Genomic DNA, 16,144 nt, shown 5'->3' with positions numbered 1-16,144 from the left:
CTATAGGCAACTGAAGAAATCATGATAATGGCCAAAACCCACTCTAGAAAAAGTATAAACTGAGAAGAAAAACCCCAACATTGAAGGTTAGGTGGATAAGAGGCAACTTCTGAGACTCAGAAGAGGCCATAAGAAAGTGGGTCATGAAAACTTAAGAAGAGCTGCAGAAAGAAGGGAGGGGTCAACAGGGAACAAAGCTGTCACGTCAGAGAACAAGAGGTCAAGCATGAACAGGTGAACAAGAATGAGGGTCAAGTAAAGAACAACAGAAAGGTGAATTTGGATTTAGCAAAACAGGACATTGTAGATGGCCTTGGTGAAAGCAGTTATGGTAAATTGACAAGGGCAGATGCAAAAACAGCAGGTCCCCTGTATGAGAGGGGAGGAAGGAAAGAAAAGGATGGTAAGTAGACAGATGGTCTTTTTGTTTTTTTCCCCAGTCCAAGAGCTAAGGGATAATCTTTGTTGTTGTTTTCTTTAAGACAGAAAGAGAGAGAAATTAATTTGAGAATGTTTATAGGTTAATGAGCAGAGGTTCAGGTAGAAGAGGAAGCTTTGGATATATTTAAAATAAAATAAAAATTTAAGATAGGTAGTCATAATGAAGTTCATTAAGAAGAATCAGGAAGTTAAGTTGATGTTTGTGGTATTATTGCAGGTTCTTTGAGAACAACCGAAAATGTCAAAGACCCTGTAAGGGCTACATCTCTAAGGAGGGTCAAATGATATGTAATATCTTCCCTGTGTACCTTCCTTACCCAGCTTCTCCACTTCTTCTGACTCTTGAAACCAAGCACAAACATGTCTCCTAGGAATTCTCCTTTAAAAGGCCCCAGTCAGAGGGAAATATCTTCCCTGCCTAGATTTTACTTCTCTTTGTGCCATTCACACATCTCACTCCCTGCATTTCCAACAGGGGCTCAATCTTGTACATCTCTGTACTTGCTACAAAGCCTTGTACTAGTGAAAGAGCAGTAAGTACCTGCCAAATGAAGACATGAACAACATCAGTGTGCATGCTGGTGCCTATGTAGGTACACAGTCATCAGGGGCTCTGGAAATCTGAAAGGAGATGGCTCATACATTGTAAAGTGAGAAGAGAGTTCACAGAAGAGTGGGCACTGAAGCTGTGTTTCAGGGTTGAACTTCTGTGGATAAAAAGATGGGGAAGAAGGATGGAAAAAGCACTCCAAGTGCATTTTTCAAGATGGCCACAAGAAAATTTCCCATCCTAGTGTGATGTTACCTTCCTCCTATTGAGTAGTGAAATCTATGTTTCCTCTGCAGAATTTGAGTGGGTCTGGGACTGTGATGGAAGTGATATCATGTGACTTCTGAGGCTAGATCATAAAAGAAGTACCGCTTCTACCTGGTTCTCTCAGGAAACTTGCTCTTGGAATTCAGTGATCATGTGATAGGAAAGGCCACACCACACAGAAAAGCCCATTGCGTGGCCAATAGACAACAATAACACTACACTTGTGAATGAAGACGTTTTCAAAGTAAGTTAGCTCCAGTTTCCATCTGTCTGCAAAACCACATGAGAGATTCCAAGTGAGAACCACCTAGCTGAGCCCAGTGAATTTTCAGAACCATGAGGGATAATAGTAAAATGATGGTTTCTTTTTTAAAATAGGGAAATGGTTCAAAAGAAATCAATATATAATTAGAACATCACTCCACCCTGATTATTCTCTAGCTAAGCTTCTTAGGAATAATGATGTACATTGCATATCTGCCCTTCTCCTCAGTCCATTATAGTGCTGCTCACTGAGGATTCTACCACAGCTACCCAACATCTGATCCCCTATTTGATGAATATAATGGATACTCTTCAGAGTGTAACTTATTTTTCTATACCACATGACACTGACATATATCCCCACTTTCTTCAGTTTCCACTCCCTTGGCTTTGGCGGTATTCTCTGATTCTCTAATGACACACAGATCATTTCTCTGTCAGCCACTTAATTACTGTGCTCCCCAGGATTCCACCTTCTCAATCAACAGGTTCTCTGTGAGCCAAACACTTAGGCTTATTTCCATTTATAGGCATCTAATTTCTGATTTGTGAACTTTCAGCCTTGACTTCTCTCAGTTTCAGAGATAGATAGATAGATAGATCTATCTCAATCATACATATTCACTTATTTGACAAATATTTATGAAATACTATTGTGTGCAGGTAATGAGACAATGCAGCAGATGAGGTCCCTATCCTATGTTCTTGTAAGTATGCCAGAAAGCAAACTAGTAAATACAATAATTACAGATGACCTATACTGGGCAAAGAGAGCAGACTAAATTAAAGCATTTTATTTCACTCCCACCCAAAACCTTCACTGAAAGGGTATTATTACCTTTCAGTATTATACCCACCCACCCAAAATCAAACAGAGTGGGAGAAGTGACAGCAGTAGAACACTAGATTCTTGAACTCTAGAAAGCAGATCAACAAGTGAAAATGCTTGATGTACTCAAGATAACCGAAGACTAAGAAGGAACAGGGAAAGAAGCCAAGAACAAGTCTTAAAAGGCTGAGGAGTTGACAGACTCAGGCACCTCCAGAAGTGGGGAGTAAAAGAAGTGGCTGAAAGGACTGGTGGGAGCCTATTTGAGAAGCAGCTGGATCTCCAAATCCCTCTCTCCTCTGTGCTACTGAGTGACTGCCCCGTGCCCATCCTAGCAGACGTCTATTGATTTATTTCCTGGAAAGGATTTCTGGAGTGGGAGGTTTCCACACAGTAGAAGGCAGAGATATCTTTATTGAAAATGAGAGGAATAAGTGAATGGTGCACATTAGTGCTGAGATTTAATCTCTAGGTATAATCCCACCAGGCATCCATCTAGGCTTTTACTCTCAGGAGACCAGAGGAATTTTCTGGAGAATTTGACCAGGCACAGAGGAAAGGCTGAGAGTGCAGAGTTGAAAGGGGGAGTTCCTAAATCACAGCTTAGTGATATTGTTCTATAATAAAGCTTAACATTTGCAAGCCTTTCCCCAATATACAAAGATCTCAACCACCTTTTAAAATCTTTTACTCAAAGAGCAAACAGATCGGGGGAGCGAGGAGCAGAGGGAATAGCAAGATATTAGGAAATAAGATTGATTAAATTATGTTCTGTCCATATATAAAGAGAACAGAACAAATTTCTTTTTTTTCCCTCTTTTTTTTTTTTGAGAATTTTAATATTTATTTATTTTTTTTTAGTTTTCGGCAGACACAACATCTTTGTATGTGGTGCTGAGGATCGAACCCAGGCGGCACGCATGCCAGGCGAGAGCGCTACCGCTTGAGCCACATCCCCAGCCCACAAATTTCACTATTATGTATAAGAATAATGCACCAATTAAATAAAAAATAAATCTCCTACTCAAAAACACAAATTAATAACTGAGAACTAAAAGAAGCCTGAGATCATTATCTCTTATCCAATAGAATTAATAGGACTAGGGTCCTTATAAGAAGAGACAACAATGAACTCCCTCTCCCCTCACCTTCACTGTGAGCACATTTACAAGCCGGGAAGAGAGTCCTCACCAGAAACTGGACTCAGTGGGCACCTTGATCTTGATCTTTTAGACTCCAGAACTATGAAAAATAAATTTCTGCTGCTTAAGCCACCCAGTCTATGGTATTTTGTTATGACAGTCTAAGCTGATTGATACAAAAACAAAAAGAAAAACAGATATTTGGAGGAAACAGAGACTATACAGGGGAAAAACATTTTTAAAAGAATTATTAGTTGGAGCAAGGTACAGTGGCCCACACCTGAAATCCTAGTAACTTGGGAGGCTGAGGCTGGTGAACAGCAAGTTCAAGGTCAACCTGGGCAACTCAGTGAGACCCTACTCAAAAGAAAATAAAAGGGTTGGGGGTGTGGCCCAGTGTAGAGATCCTCTGGGCTCAATCCCAGTACTGCAAAAACAAACCAACCAGGGCTGGGGTTGTGGCTCAGCAGTAGAGCGTTAGCCTAGCACATGCGAGGCCCTGGGTTCGATCCTCAGCACCACATAAAAATAAATAAATAACATAAAGGTACTGTGTCCAACTATAACTAAAACAAAACAAAACAAAAAACACCCTAACCAATACTATCTAATACTATCCTTTGTTGACCTATTCCTGGATCTCAGCACCCAAAAGGGGAAATGCATATATGTGTGTGTGTGTGTGTGTGTGTGTGTGTGTATTCATATAATGTATCATTAGAGAAATGAAAACAGCATATCCAGACAAAAATGTATATATGAATATTCACTGTAGCATTATTCATAGCCCCAAAATGGAAACAATCCAAATGTCCATCAATAGAAGAACAGATAAACAAAATGAGGTATATCTATGTGATATAATATTACTCAGCAATAAATGGAATGAAGTACTGATGAATGAAATAACAAGAACAAATCTTAAATATCATGCTAAGTGGAAGAAGGCAGTTACAAAGGACCATTTTTCAGATTTCTTTTATATGAAATATCTAGACTAGAAAATAGATTAGTGATTTCCACAACTGGGTGGGAAGGAGTGATGGGAGGATTGACGCCAGCTAGAGGTTACAGTATTTCTTTTGGGGGTGATAACAATGTTCTAAAATTAACTCTAGTGATGACTGCACATCTCTATAGATCATTAAAAGGAGTAAATTTAAATTATGTGAATTAACATCTCTATAAAGCCACTACTATAAAAAATTAAACTGTAATCTGGGTGCTGAGATAGGAGGATCACGAATTCAAAGCCAGCCTCAGCAATTTTAGCGAGGCTCTAAGCAACTCAGTGAGACCTTGTCTCTAAAATACAAAATAGGGCTGGGGATGTGGCTCAGTGGCCAAGTGCTCCTGTGGGGTCAAGTGCCCTGGTACCCACCCCCCCAAAAAAAATAAAATTTAAATAGTAAAAAGAGAAAAATATTAACCCCTTTTTCTTTCAAAAACAGCCTTGCTACAGGATTTTTTAAACTACAGGGGCTGGGGATGTGGCTCAAGCGGTAGCGCGCTCACCAGGCATGCATGCGGCCCGGGTTTGATCCTCAGCACCACATACAAACAAAGATGTTGTATCCACCGAAAACTAAAAAAAACCCAAATATTAAAATTCTCTCTCTCTCTCTTAAAAAAAAAAAAAAAAAACTACAGCCAGGTACACTGATACACGCTTGTAATCTCAGTGACTCACAAGGTTGAGGCAGAAGAATTGGAAGATAGAGACCACCCTGGGCAACTAGTGAGATCCCACCTTGAATAAAAAATTAAAAAGTACTTAGGATATAGCTTGATGGTAGAGCACTCCTGGGTTCAATCCCCAACACACGCACACAACACACACACACACAAAAAAAAAAAGGAAAGAAACAACATTAAGCTACAGACCAGGAAGAATTATTTGCAAAGCACATATCCAGTATAGAACTAGTATCTCAAATATAAAAAGAGCTCTCAAAACTCAACAGTGGAGGGACTGCGACAGCGCGCGGGCTTGCGGGGGTTAGAGAAGGAGGTGAGAGGGTGTGGGTTTGCGGGGGAGACCCAGCGGTACAGACTTGTCGGAAACGATGTCCCAGGCGCAGACACTTGGAAGTGGCTGCCCCTTTCTTGGACCCAGCCTGCCGTCACACCCCAGCAGGACCGAATGGATGCCGGAACGTGTGAGTACATATATATGTATATACACATACATATATACACAAGCACATATATAGATAAATATATATGGTTTTGGATTGGTTTACAAGGTGTCAGTAAGCCTATCAACTATAACTCATAGAGCTGCTTCTCAGAAGGAAGATGGCGGCGAGGGGAGTGCATTGCCCCCATGTGCTGCTTCACTGTGTGGGAGTATGACAAGTCAGGACGGCTAAAGGATATCTTGTTAGGAATTTCCAACAATAGTGGGGTGCTCCGGAACCTGGAGGAAGGATTTCCATTGCACGAGGATCAGCTACGGGGACTCAAACGCGAGAGGTTTGTCGCACGGAGGGTAACACTGCTTATTCAGCAAATCGCCCCGCGGCTACAGTCTGCAGCGCGCTCTGGGATAGAGACGCAGGGTTACAGTGCTGCAGTTTCTGCCAGCCGCGCAAGCACCGTACTCAGGGCTGAATTCTGGGTTCGAGACGGGGGAAGGAAGCGGTCCATCTCGGTTCTCCACACCGGTCAGACCACAGAGGAGGCCAGCAGCCACCATGTTGGTAAACTGACGTCACCACCCCTGTTTTCGACTGACCGCAGCTCATTCAGCCATAGAACAGGTAATTTCAGGCTGCAATTCACCTGCGGCTTGCAGACAGATTGCTAGGGTTCAGCGCCTGGGTGCTTCTTAGAACCTGATCTTATCGGAGGGAACACCGAGCGCGGGGCGGCCGAGTTCCGGCTCCCGGAACCGTCCCGGAACCGCCCTGGCCCAGGGCTGCTGAGCCTGCGGAGGCTGCTTCTTGGACCCTGCTCCTATCAGAGCATACAACAAGCACTAAGCAGCCGAATTCCGGCTCCCGGAACTGAGAGTAGAACACTTAGAAGATAGAACATCAGACAATGAAGACAAAGTATTTCAACTTGAAAAGAACATAGACAGCTCAGCAAGACTGTTAAGAAACCATGAGCAGAACATCCAAGAAATATGGGATAACATAAAGAGACCAAACTTAAGAGTCATTGGGATACAGGAAGGTACAGAGCTCCAAACCAAAGGAATGAGAAGTCTATTCAATGAAATAATACAAGAAAACTTCCCAGACTTGAAGAATGAGACAGAATCCCAAATCCTAGAAGCCTACAGGACGCCGAATGTGCAAAATCATAAGAGATCCACACCTAGACACATTATAATGAAGATGCCCAACATACAGAATAAGGAGAGAATTTTAAAAGCTACAAGAGAAAGGAAGCAGATTACATTTAGGGGTAAGCCAATCAGGATAACAGCTGATCTTTCAACACAGACTCTGAAAGCTAGAAGATCCTGGAATAACATATTTCAAACACTGAAAGAAAATGGGTTCCAACCAAGAATTGTGTATCCAGCGAAATTAAGCTTCAGGATGGAGGATGAAATTCAAACCTTCCACGATAAACAAAAGTTTAAAGAATTCGCAGCTAGAAAACCATCTCTTCAAAACATCCTCGCCAAAGCATTACAGGAAGAGGAAATGGAAAATAACAATGAAAACCAACAGTGGGAGGTAGGACAGTAAAGGGGGGGGAATAATCAAAGAGGAAAACAAACCATGTTTAGTAACAGAAATAAACAAATATGGCTGGAAGAACAACCCATATCTCAATAATAACCCTAAATGTTAATGGCTTAAACTCACCAATTAAGAGACACAGGCTAGTAGAATGGATCACAAAACAAGACCCAACAATATGCTGCCTACAGGAGACGCATTTGATAGGAAAGGACATACATAGGCTGAAGGTGAAAGGTTGGGAAAAATCATATCACTCATATGGACTTCGGAAACAAGCAGGAGTGTCCATACTCATATCAAATAAAATAGATTTCAAGCCAAAGTTAATCAAAAGAGATAAAGAGGGACACTACATACTGCTTAAGGGAACCATACACCAACAAGACATAACAATCATAAATATTTATGCCCCAAACAATGGTGCAGCTATGTTCGTCAAACAAACTCTTCTCAAGTTCAAGAGTCTAATAGACCACCATACCATAATCATGGGAGACTTCAACACACCTCTCTCGCCACTGAACAGATCTTCCAAACAAAAGTTGAATAAGGAAACTATAGAACTCAATAACACTATTAATAACCTAGACCTAACTGACATATATAGAGTATACCACCCAACATCAAGCAGTTACACTTTTTTCTCAGCAGCACATGGATCCTTCTCAAAAATAGATCATATATTATGTCACAGGGCAACTCTTAGACAATATAAAGGAGTAGAGATAATACCATGCATCTTATCTGATCATAATGGAATGAAACTGAAAATCAACGATAAAAGAAGGAAGGAAAAAGCATACATCACTTGGAGAATGAACAATAGGTTACTGAATGATCAATGGGTTATAGAAGACATCAAGAAGGAAATTAAAAAATTCTTAGAGATAAATGAAAACACAGACACAACATATAGGAATCTATGGGACACATTGAAAGCAGTTCTAAGAGGAAAATTCATTGCTTGGAGTTCATTCCTTAAAAAAAGAAAAAACCAACAAATAAATGATCTCATACTTCATCTCAAAATCCTTGAAAAAGAAGAGCAAAACAACAGCAAAAGAAGTAGAAGGCAAGAAATAATTAAAATCAGAGCTGAAATTAATGAAATCGAAACAAAAGAAACAACTGAAAAAATTGACAAAACTAAAAGTTGGTTCTTTGAAAAAATAAACAAAATCGACAGACCCTTAGCGATGCTAGTGAAGAGAAGAAGAGAGAGAACTCAAATTACTAGCATACGGGATGAAAAAGGCAATATCACAACAGACACTTCAGAAATACAGAAGATAATCAAAAACTATTTTGAATCCTTATACTCCAACAAATTAGAAGATAGTGAAGGCATAGATAAATTTCTTAAGTCATATGATCTGCCCAGATTGAGTCAGGAGGATATAGAAAACCTAAACAGACCAATATCAATTGAGGAAATAGAAGAAACCATCAAAAGACTACCAACTAAGAAAAGCCCAGGTCCGGATGGGTATACAGCAGAATTTTACAAAACCTTTAAAGAAGAACTAATACCAATACTTTTCAAGCTACTTCAGGAAATAGAAAAGGAGGGAGAACTTCCAAATTCATTCTACGAGGCCAACATCACCCTGATACCTAAACCAGACAAAGACACTTCAAAGAAAGAAAACTACAGACCAATATCTCTAATGAACCTAGATGCAAAAATCCTCAATAAAATTCTGGCGAATCGGATACAAAAACATATCAAAAAAATTGTACACCATGATCAAGTAGGATTCATCCCTGGGATGCAAGGCTGGTTCAATATATGGAAATCAATAAATGTTATTCACCACATCAATAGACTTAAAAATAAGAACCATATGATCATCTCGATAGATGCGGAAAAAGCATTCGACAAAGTACAGCATCCCTTTATGTTCAAAACTCTAGAAAAACTAGGGATAACAGGAACATACCTCAATATTGTAAAAGCAATCTATGCTAAGCCTCAGGCTAGCATCATTCTGAATGGAGAAAAACTGAAGGCATTCCCTCTAAATTCTGGAACAAGACAGGGATGCCCTCTCTCTCCACTTCTGTTCAACATAGTTCTCGAAACACTGGCCAGAGCAATTAGACAGACGAAAGAAATTAAAGGCATAAAAATAGGAAAAGAAGAACTTAAATTATCACTATTTGCAGATGATATGATTCTATACCTAGCAGACCCAAAAGGCTCTACAAAGAAACTATTAGAGCTAATAAATGAATTCAGCAAAGTGGCAGAATATAAAATCAACACGCATAAATCAAAGGCATTCCTGTATATCAGCAACAAGTCCTCTGAAATGGAAATGAGGACAACCACTCCATTCAAAATATCTTCAAAAAAAATAAAATACTTGGGAATCAACCTAACAAAAGAGGTGAAAGACTTATACAATGAAAACTACAGAACCCTAAAGAGAGAAATAGAAGAAGATCTTAGAAGATGGAAAAATATACCCTGTTCATGGATAGGCAGAACTAACATCATCAAAATGGCGATATTACCAAAAGTTCTCTATAGGTTTAATGCAATGCCAATCAAAATCCCAATGGCATTTCTTGTAGAAATAGAGAAAGCAATCATGAAATTCATATGGAAAAATAAAAGACCCAGAATAGCAAAAACAATGCTAAGCAGGAAGTGTGAATCAGGCGGTATAGCGATACCAGACTTCAAACTATACTACAGAGCAATAGTAACAAAAACAGCATGGTACTGGGACCAAAACAGGCGGGTGGACCAATGGTACAGAATAGAGGACACAGAAACCAATCCACAAAACTACAACTATCTTATATTTGATAAAGGGGCTAAAAGCATGCAATGGAGGAAGGATAGCATCTTCAACAAATGGTGCTGGGAAAACTGGAAATCCATATGCAACAAAATGAAACTGAATCCCTTTCTCTCGCCATGCACAAAAGTTAATTCAAAATGGATCAAGGAGCTTGATATCAAATCAGAGACGCGCCGTCTGATAGAAGAAAAAGTTGGCTACGATCTACAGTTGGTGGGGTCGGGCTCCAAATTCCTCAATAGGACACCCATAGCACAAAAGTTAATAACTAGAATCAACAAATGGGACTTACTCAAACTAAAAAGTTTTTTCTCAGCAAAAGAAACAATAAGAGAGGTAAATAGGGAGCCTACACCCTGGGAACAAATCTTTACTCCTCACACTTCAGATAGAGCCCTAATATCCAGAGTATACAAAGAACTCAAAAAATTAGACAATAAGAGAACAAACAACCCAATCAACAAATGGGCCAAGGACCTGAACAGACACTTCTCAGAGGAGGACATACAGTCAATCAACAAGTACATGAAAAAATGCTCAACATCTCTAGCTGTCAGAGAAATGCAAATCAAAACCACCCTAAGATACCATCTCACTCCAGTAAGATTGGCAGCCATTAGGAAGTCAAACAACAACAAGTGCTGGCGAGGATGTGGGGAAAAGGGTACACTTGTACATTGCTGGTGGGACTTCAGATTGGTGCAGCCAATTTGGAAAGCAGTATGGAGATTTCTTGGAAAGCTGGGAATGGAGCCACCATTTGACCCAGCTATTCCCCTTCTTGGTCTATTCCCTAAAGACCTAAAAAGAGCATGCTACAGGGACACTGCTACATCGATGTTCATAGCAGCACAGTTCAGAATAGCAAGACTGTGGAACCAACCTAGATGCCCTTCAATAGACGAATGGATAAAAAAAATGTGGCATTTATACACAATGGAGTATTACTCTGCATTAAAAAATGACAAAATCATAGAATTTACAGGGAAATGGATGGCATTAGAGCAGATTATGCTAAGTGAAGCTAGCCAATCCCTAAAAAACAAATGCCAAATGTCTTCTTTGATATAAGGAGAGTAACTAAGAACAGTGTAGGGACGAAGAGCAGGAGAAGAAGATTAACATTTAACAGGGATGAGAGGTGGGAGGGAAAGGGAGAGAGAAGGGAAATTGCATGGTAATGGAAGGAGACCCTCAGGGTTATACAGTGGAGGAGGTAGAGAGAGAGGAGGGGAGGGGAGGGTAGAGGTGGGGAGGGGGGAGGGTGGAGGATGGGAAAGGCAGCGGAGCACAACAGACACTAGTATGGCAATTTGTAAATCAATGGATGTGTAACTGATATGATTCTGCAATCTGTGTATGGGGTGAAGGTGGGAGTTCATAACCCACTTGAATCAAAGTGTGGAATATGATATGTCAAGAAATTTGTAATGTTTTGAACAACCCACAATAAAAAATTTAAAAAAAAAAAACAAAACTCAACAGTAAAAATGTTCACTGGTGGGGGGAAGAACAGAGGTAACTTGGACTAGACCGAGGGGAGTGAGGAGAGGGGAGGGGGTATGGGGTTAGAAATTATAGCAGAATGAATCGGACATTTTACCCTATGTGCATATATGATTAAATGACCTATGTAACTCTAAATTGTATGACCAGATGAAAGAGAAGTTGTACTCAACGTTTAAGTATGACGTGTTAAAATGCATTCTACTGTCATGTACATATAAATATTTTTAAAATGTTCATTGCATCAGTGTTTATAACAGCAAAAAGTCAGAAACAACCTAAAAGACCACCATGGAGGAATGAATAAATAAAATGCTACATTACTGTACGGCAGTTAAAAGTTTTAAAGTAGACATATCCATCTATATGGATGGAACTCAAGCATAATTTGCATGATAAAAGTTGTAAAGATAAATAGCATAATACTTTTACTATGTTTAAGCACAGAAAATAATGTATGCCATATAATAAAAATAAAGCCTGTAAATTGGAAAGATACACATTAAATGTATGGGAGCAGATGTCTATGGTGAACGGAGAAGAATGAAAGGTAAAAATAATAAGAACTAAAATTAGCTATAACTGGAGACTATGAAGAATTAAATATCAATCCATTTGCACAAATTAGGTTTAATATAACCAAAAACAAACAAACAAACAAATGATTAATACTATGATATGACCATATCAAGTACTTAGTTAAGAGTTAAAAGAAAATAATTAAGTTGAGCTATAGTTTTCTAACATGGAAAGATATCCAAGATATATTAAGTGAAAAAAAAAACCAAGTCAAATAACCATATGTATAATATTGTAACATTTATGTAAAACAAAATTACAATATAAAACTCTTTCTACACACACACACACACACACACACACACATACACACCAACTTTCTCTGGGCAAATGGAAACATTGTAAATAGTGATGTAAAAAAATTTCTTATATTAGTCATAAAAAACAGAATAAAGTAAAGGCAAAAACTCTAGGAAAAACAAACATAAGAAAGGACAAGTAATCTCAATGATTATTTCTGAAATAATATTTACACAGTCACCACCACCAGCAACACTGACAACATCAAACGTTATAAAACCAAGATTTTACAAAACGTGGATATCTCATACACTGTTGGTAGAAACAGTATATAGTCTCTCTGGAAAATAGTTTGGCAATTTCTAATAAAACTAAATATATGCTTACCTTACAACCTAGCAATCGTACTCCTGGGTGTCTATCCCAGAAAAAGAACTACACCCAATGTTGGTATAGTTATTTTAAAAGCCCCAAACTGAAAACAACCAAAATTTTCTAAAACAGAATCCCTAAAAATTAAAAACATATTGGCAGAAATTAAAAACAATAAAAGGATTAGTAGATAAAGTCAACCTCTTGAAAAAAAGCAAAAAAGACAAATATAAGGAGAATAGGAAATAAAAGTGAAGAATAAAAATTAAAGAACCAGCAATATATGTGCAATATCAGAATAATGAATTTAAGACAAAGGATGGAGAAAACGGGAGTTCCTCATTTAGATGATCATCCATCACTCTCCCAAAGCTAATCAAGGAGTCTCCATGATTTCACCCCGTTAGTAGGCTTTTCATTGCTATAGTCAACAGTTTTCTTTGGGCTCACTGTTGCAGAGGTTTCAGTCCTTAGTCAGATGGCTCCAAGGCTGAAACATGGTGGAAGGATGTGGTGGAGGAAAGTTGCTAAGCTCCTTGCAGCCAAAAGCAGGGAGGAGGGGCTTGGGACAAGATACAGTCTCCATGGACAAGCTCCCAACCAAGCCCCACCTGTCTACAGTTTCTACCACCTTCCAGTAGTCCACTCAGTTATCAATGGATTAATCCACCAATAAATCAGAGCCTTCATAATTCAATCAATTCCCAAAACACGTGACCTCCGAACATGGCTTCACTGGGGACAAAGACTTCAATACATAAGACTTTGGGGGCATTCCAGATACAAACCATAGTATGCCCCTTAAATATTGCTCCCCTATTCTGTCTCCAGTTTCAGTGGCCTCAGTTTAGATCTGTATCAAATAACCTACCTCACCAATCTCCCTATCTCTAGTCCTGGCCTCCACAAGTCCATTCTCCTTCATGCGGTTACAGTCATCTGACCATGTAAATACCCATGTCACTCCTTACTAAAACTTTTCAAATTCTGACCAGCAGGTAAGAGAATTAATTATGTGGCAAACTTCTACTCTCTAGTAGTCTGGTAATCTACCCCCTTACTCCCCAGAGATATTTCTTACTAACATTTTTTTTTTTTTTTGACAAACCATAATTGTATGTATTTATAGGGCACAATTTGATGCATGGGCAACACACACACACACAGTGGAATGATTAAATCAACCTAATTAACCTATCCAAAAGGTCACTTAATTTTTTTGTGGTGAGACATTGAAATTCACTCGTGGCTGTTTGAAATATATACAATATATTAAGTGTAGACATTCTGTTGTGCAATACATCTCAAAAATTTAGTCCTCCTAACTGAAACTTTGTATCCTTTGACCAACATCTCCCCACCCCACCTCCCAACCCCAGCTTTTGAGTTGGATTTTTTTAGATTTCACATGTGAGATTATACAGTATTAGATTGATTAAGTTAGATTTACTAATTGATCATGGTGTTCTGCACAGCCTGAACTCAGCCTTTCTCAACACTGTACCAAGGATTCACCGAGATGAAAGAATTGCAACTCACCTTGGGATAAAGGCTAAGAACTTTAGCAAGATATAGAAGACCCCTCCCAACTTTAGTCTCTATAGACTCCTGCAAGGGACTGATAAGAGCTCAACACTCAACTGTTTGCTCATGCTTTTCTACCAGGGATGCTTTTTCACCGGCCTAATGAATGGCCTTGAAATGCCCAGGACCCTTCTCTCATTTCCTCCCTTGGTCTTTGTGTATTAAAATCTTGTTTACAGGTCTCCTTGAGACTGACTTCCTAAAGGGCGGAGGCCTCGTCTTGTTCTCTAAGTCTAGCACCTACTGCATGGTAGGCATCTAATATTTGTTGACCTTAGATGGACACGAATGCAGCAAAGCACTTAGGGTGAGATAGATGAAGAAGTTAGAAGTCCTAGGGAAGGGGGTGGGGGGTAAAAGTAAATCCCTGTTTTGTCCCCTTTTCCAATGGGTTGGTCTGCTTGTTTCTGCTCTTCCTGTACCAACACCATTAAATGATGGCTCCCTTTCCTCTGGTTTCTCTAGTGCTCAGAGCTTCCTTTGTATTTCACTAGTTTTGCAACTGTCACTCCTAGACTGTAAGCCCTTTGAAGGTAGGGGCTGTGACTTTATGTACTTCGCGCCTCGCGGCGACAAACCATATTTGGACGTCCAGTCCATACTTGGGGACTGTCACCACCAGACGCTAAACGTGGCCTGGATCCCCAGGCCTTCCCCCGCCCCCGGCCCTGAGCTCCGACCCCTCCTCACGCCGGCCGCTTCCCGCCTTCCGGGCGGCGGAAGTAGCTGTCTGGTCGTCCCTGTCCACGTGGCGCCCTTTCCGGTGCGCCCGCCCCGTCCGGCTCTGAGGTCCGGACCTGGCCCTCACCTCAGGATTCCCAATGTGCCTCCGGAAAGACATATTTGCTCCAACCGACCTCGCTCGGGGTTCTAGCCTCACGGGTTGCCTCTAACCCTAGCTTTCAACCCCTACCCCGACCTCGCTCAGCCGCCTCCCTATAATCTCTTCTCCGATTGGCCTGTCTTCCCAGGCCAGCCAATGGCTGCTCCGCTTACTGTCTCAGTTCAGGGTCGTGTGAGAACGAGACTCCGATCAATGGTTGCTAAGGACTACGCGGGACGCCAGCTAGCCCGGCCTTTTGTGCTTGGGTGCTGGACCGCGAGCTCCAGCCTTAGCGCGGGAAGTGGGGTTCCGGCGGGGGCCGGAGGGAGCAGATTGGCGCCTGCGCAGTGCCCAGGCGGGGGAGGGTTTCGATAGTGGGGACCGAAGGGGCGTTTTAGCTGATGGGGGAGCAGGAATGCAGCACGGGACGCACCTCCTTGGAGCCCACTCCCCGCTCTTAAGGCCATTCTAATCAAACATCTGGGCTACCCCTCCCTAATAGAGAATACGATATGAAGCAGGAATGAGAGTATATAGTTTATTGTTTTCAGTTAAGTTATTATGCAAATTATGCAAAATATCATGAGTAAATACAGTAATTATTGTTGCTTTAAAAGCTTTTACGCTAGCGAAAGAACGGCAGCTTTAATTGCAAAGCACACACACCATTCAGTGGCTCATCATTCATTTAACAAGTATTTAATAAGCACCTTATGAGAAAAGCTGCAGTAGGTTTTGTGGAGGATGGGAAGATGACTAAAACCCAATCCCGTCGTCATGGAAACCATTGTGACTCCTGCCATCAGCCACCACCTGTTCTCATTCCAGATCTGAAAATTAAGTCCTAGCACCTTTACAAAACAATTACGCACACAGTTTGACTTGGCTCTTAAATGTCCCACCAAATCCATCAAAATTATTATTTCCTTTTACGTGGAAGGAACAACACAGTAACCCTTTGTCCTTTGCTCTAAGTTGTTTTTTCCAGGAATGGAGAAAGATTACCCTGAGCTGTTCATATTCACTGGTTCTCTGA

General features: G+C 40.4%; 1 protein-coding gene across 3 annotated transcripts in view; it reads right to left on the bottom strand.

Moving 5' to 3' along the window:
• Cep41 (centrosomal protein 41) overlaps nt 1-15,191 on the bottom strand; it is a 48,739-nt gene extending 33,548 nt beyond the window's left edge. Inside the window, exon 1 of one of the 3 annotated variants that reach the window (XM_027950142.2) lies at nt 15,094-15,191. In XM_027950142.2, coding sequence (XP_027805943.1) covers nt 15,094-15,126 — 33 coding nt within the window. In that variant the 5' untranslated portion in view covers nt 15,127-15,191. The remainder of the gene's footprint in view (nt 1-15,093) is intronic. The other 2 variants (XM_071611887.1, XM_071611886.1) reach the window with 2 other exon arrangements.
• Nucleotides 15,192-16,144: the final 953 nt, after the last annotated feature.

The sequence above is a fragment of the Marmota flaviventris genome, chromosome 1 (genome assembly GCF_047511675.1).
Source record: "Marmota flaviventris isolate mMarFla1 chromosome 1, mMarFla1.hap1, whole genome shotgun sequence".
Classification (NCBI taxonomy): domain Eukaryota; kingdom Metazoa; phylum Chordata; class Mammalia; order Rodentia; family Sciuridae; genus Marmota; species Marmota flaviventris.
This window is presented reverse-complemented; position numbering and strand designations above follow the sequence as displayed.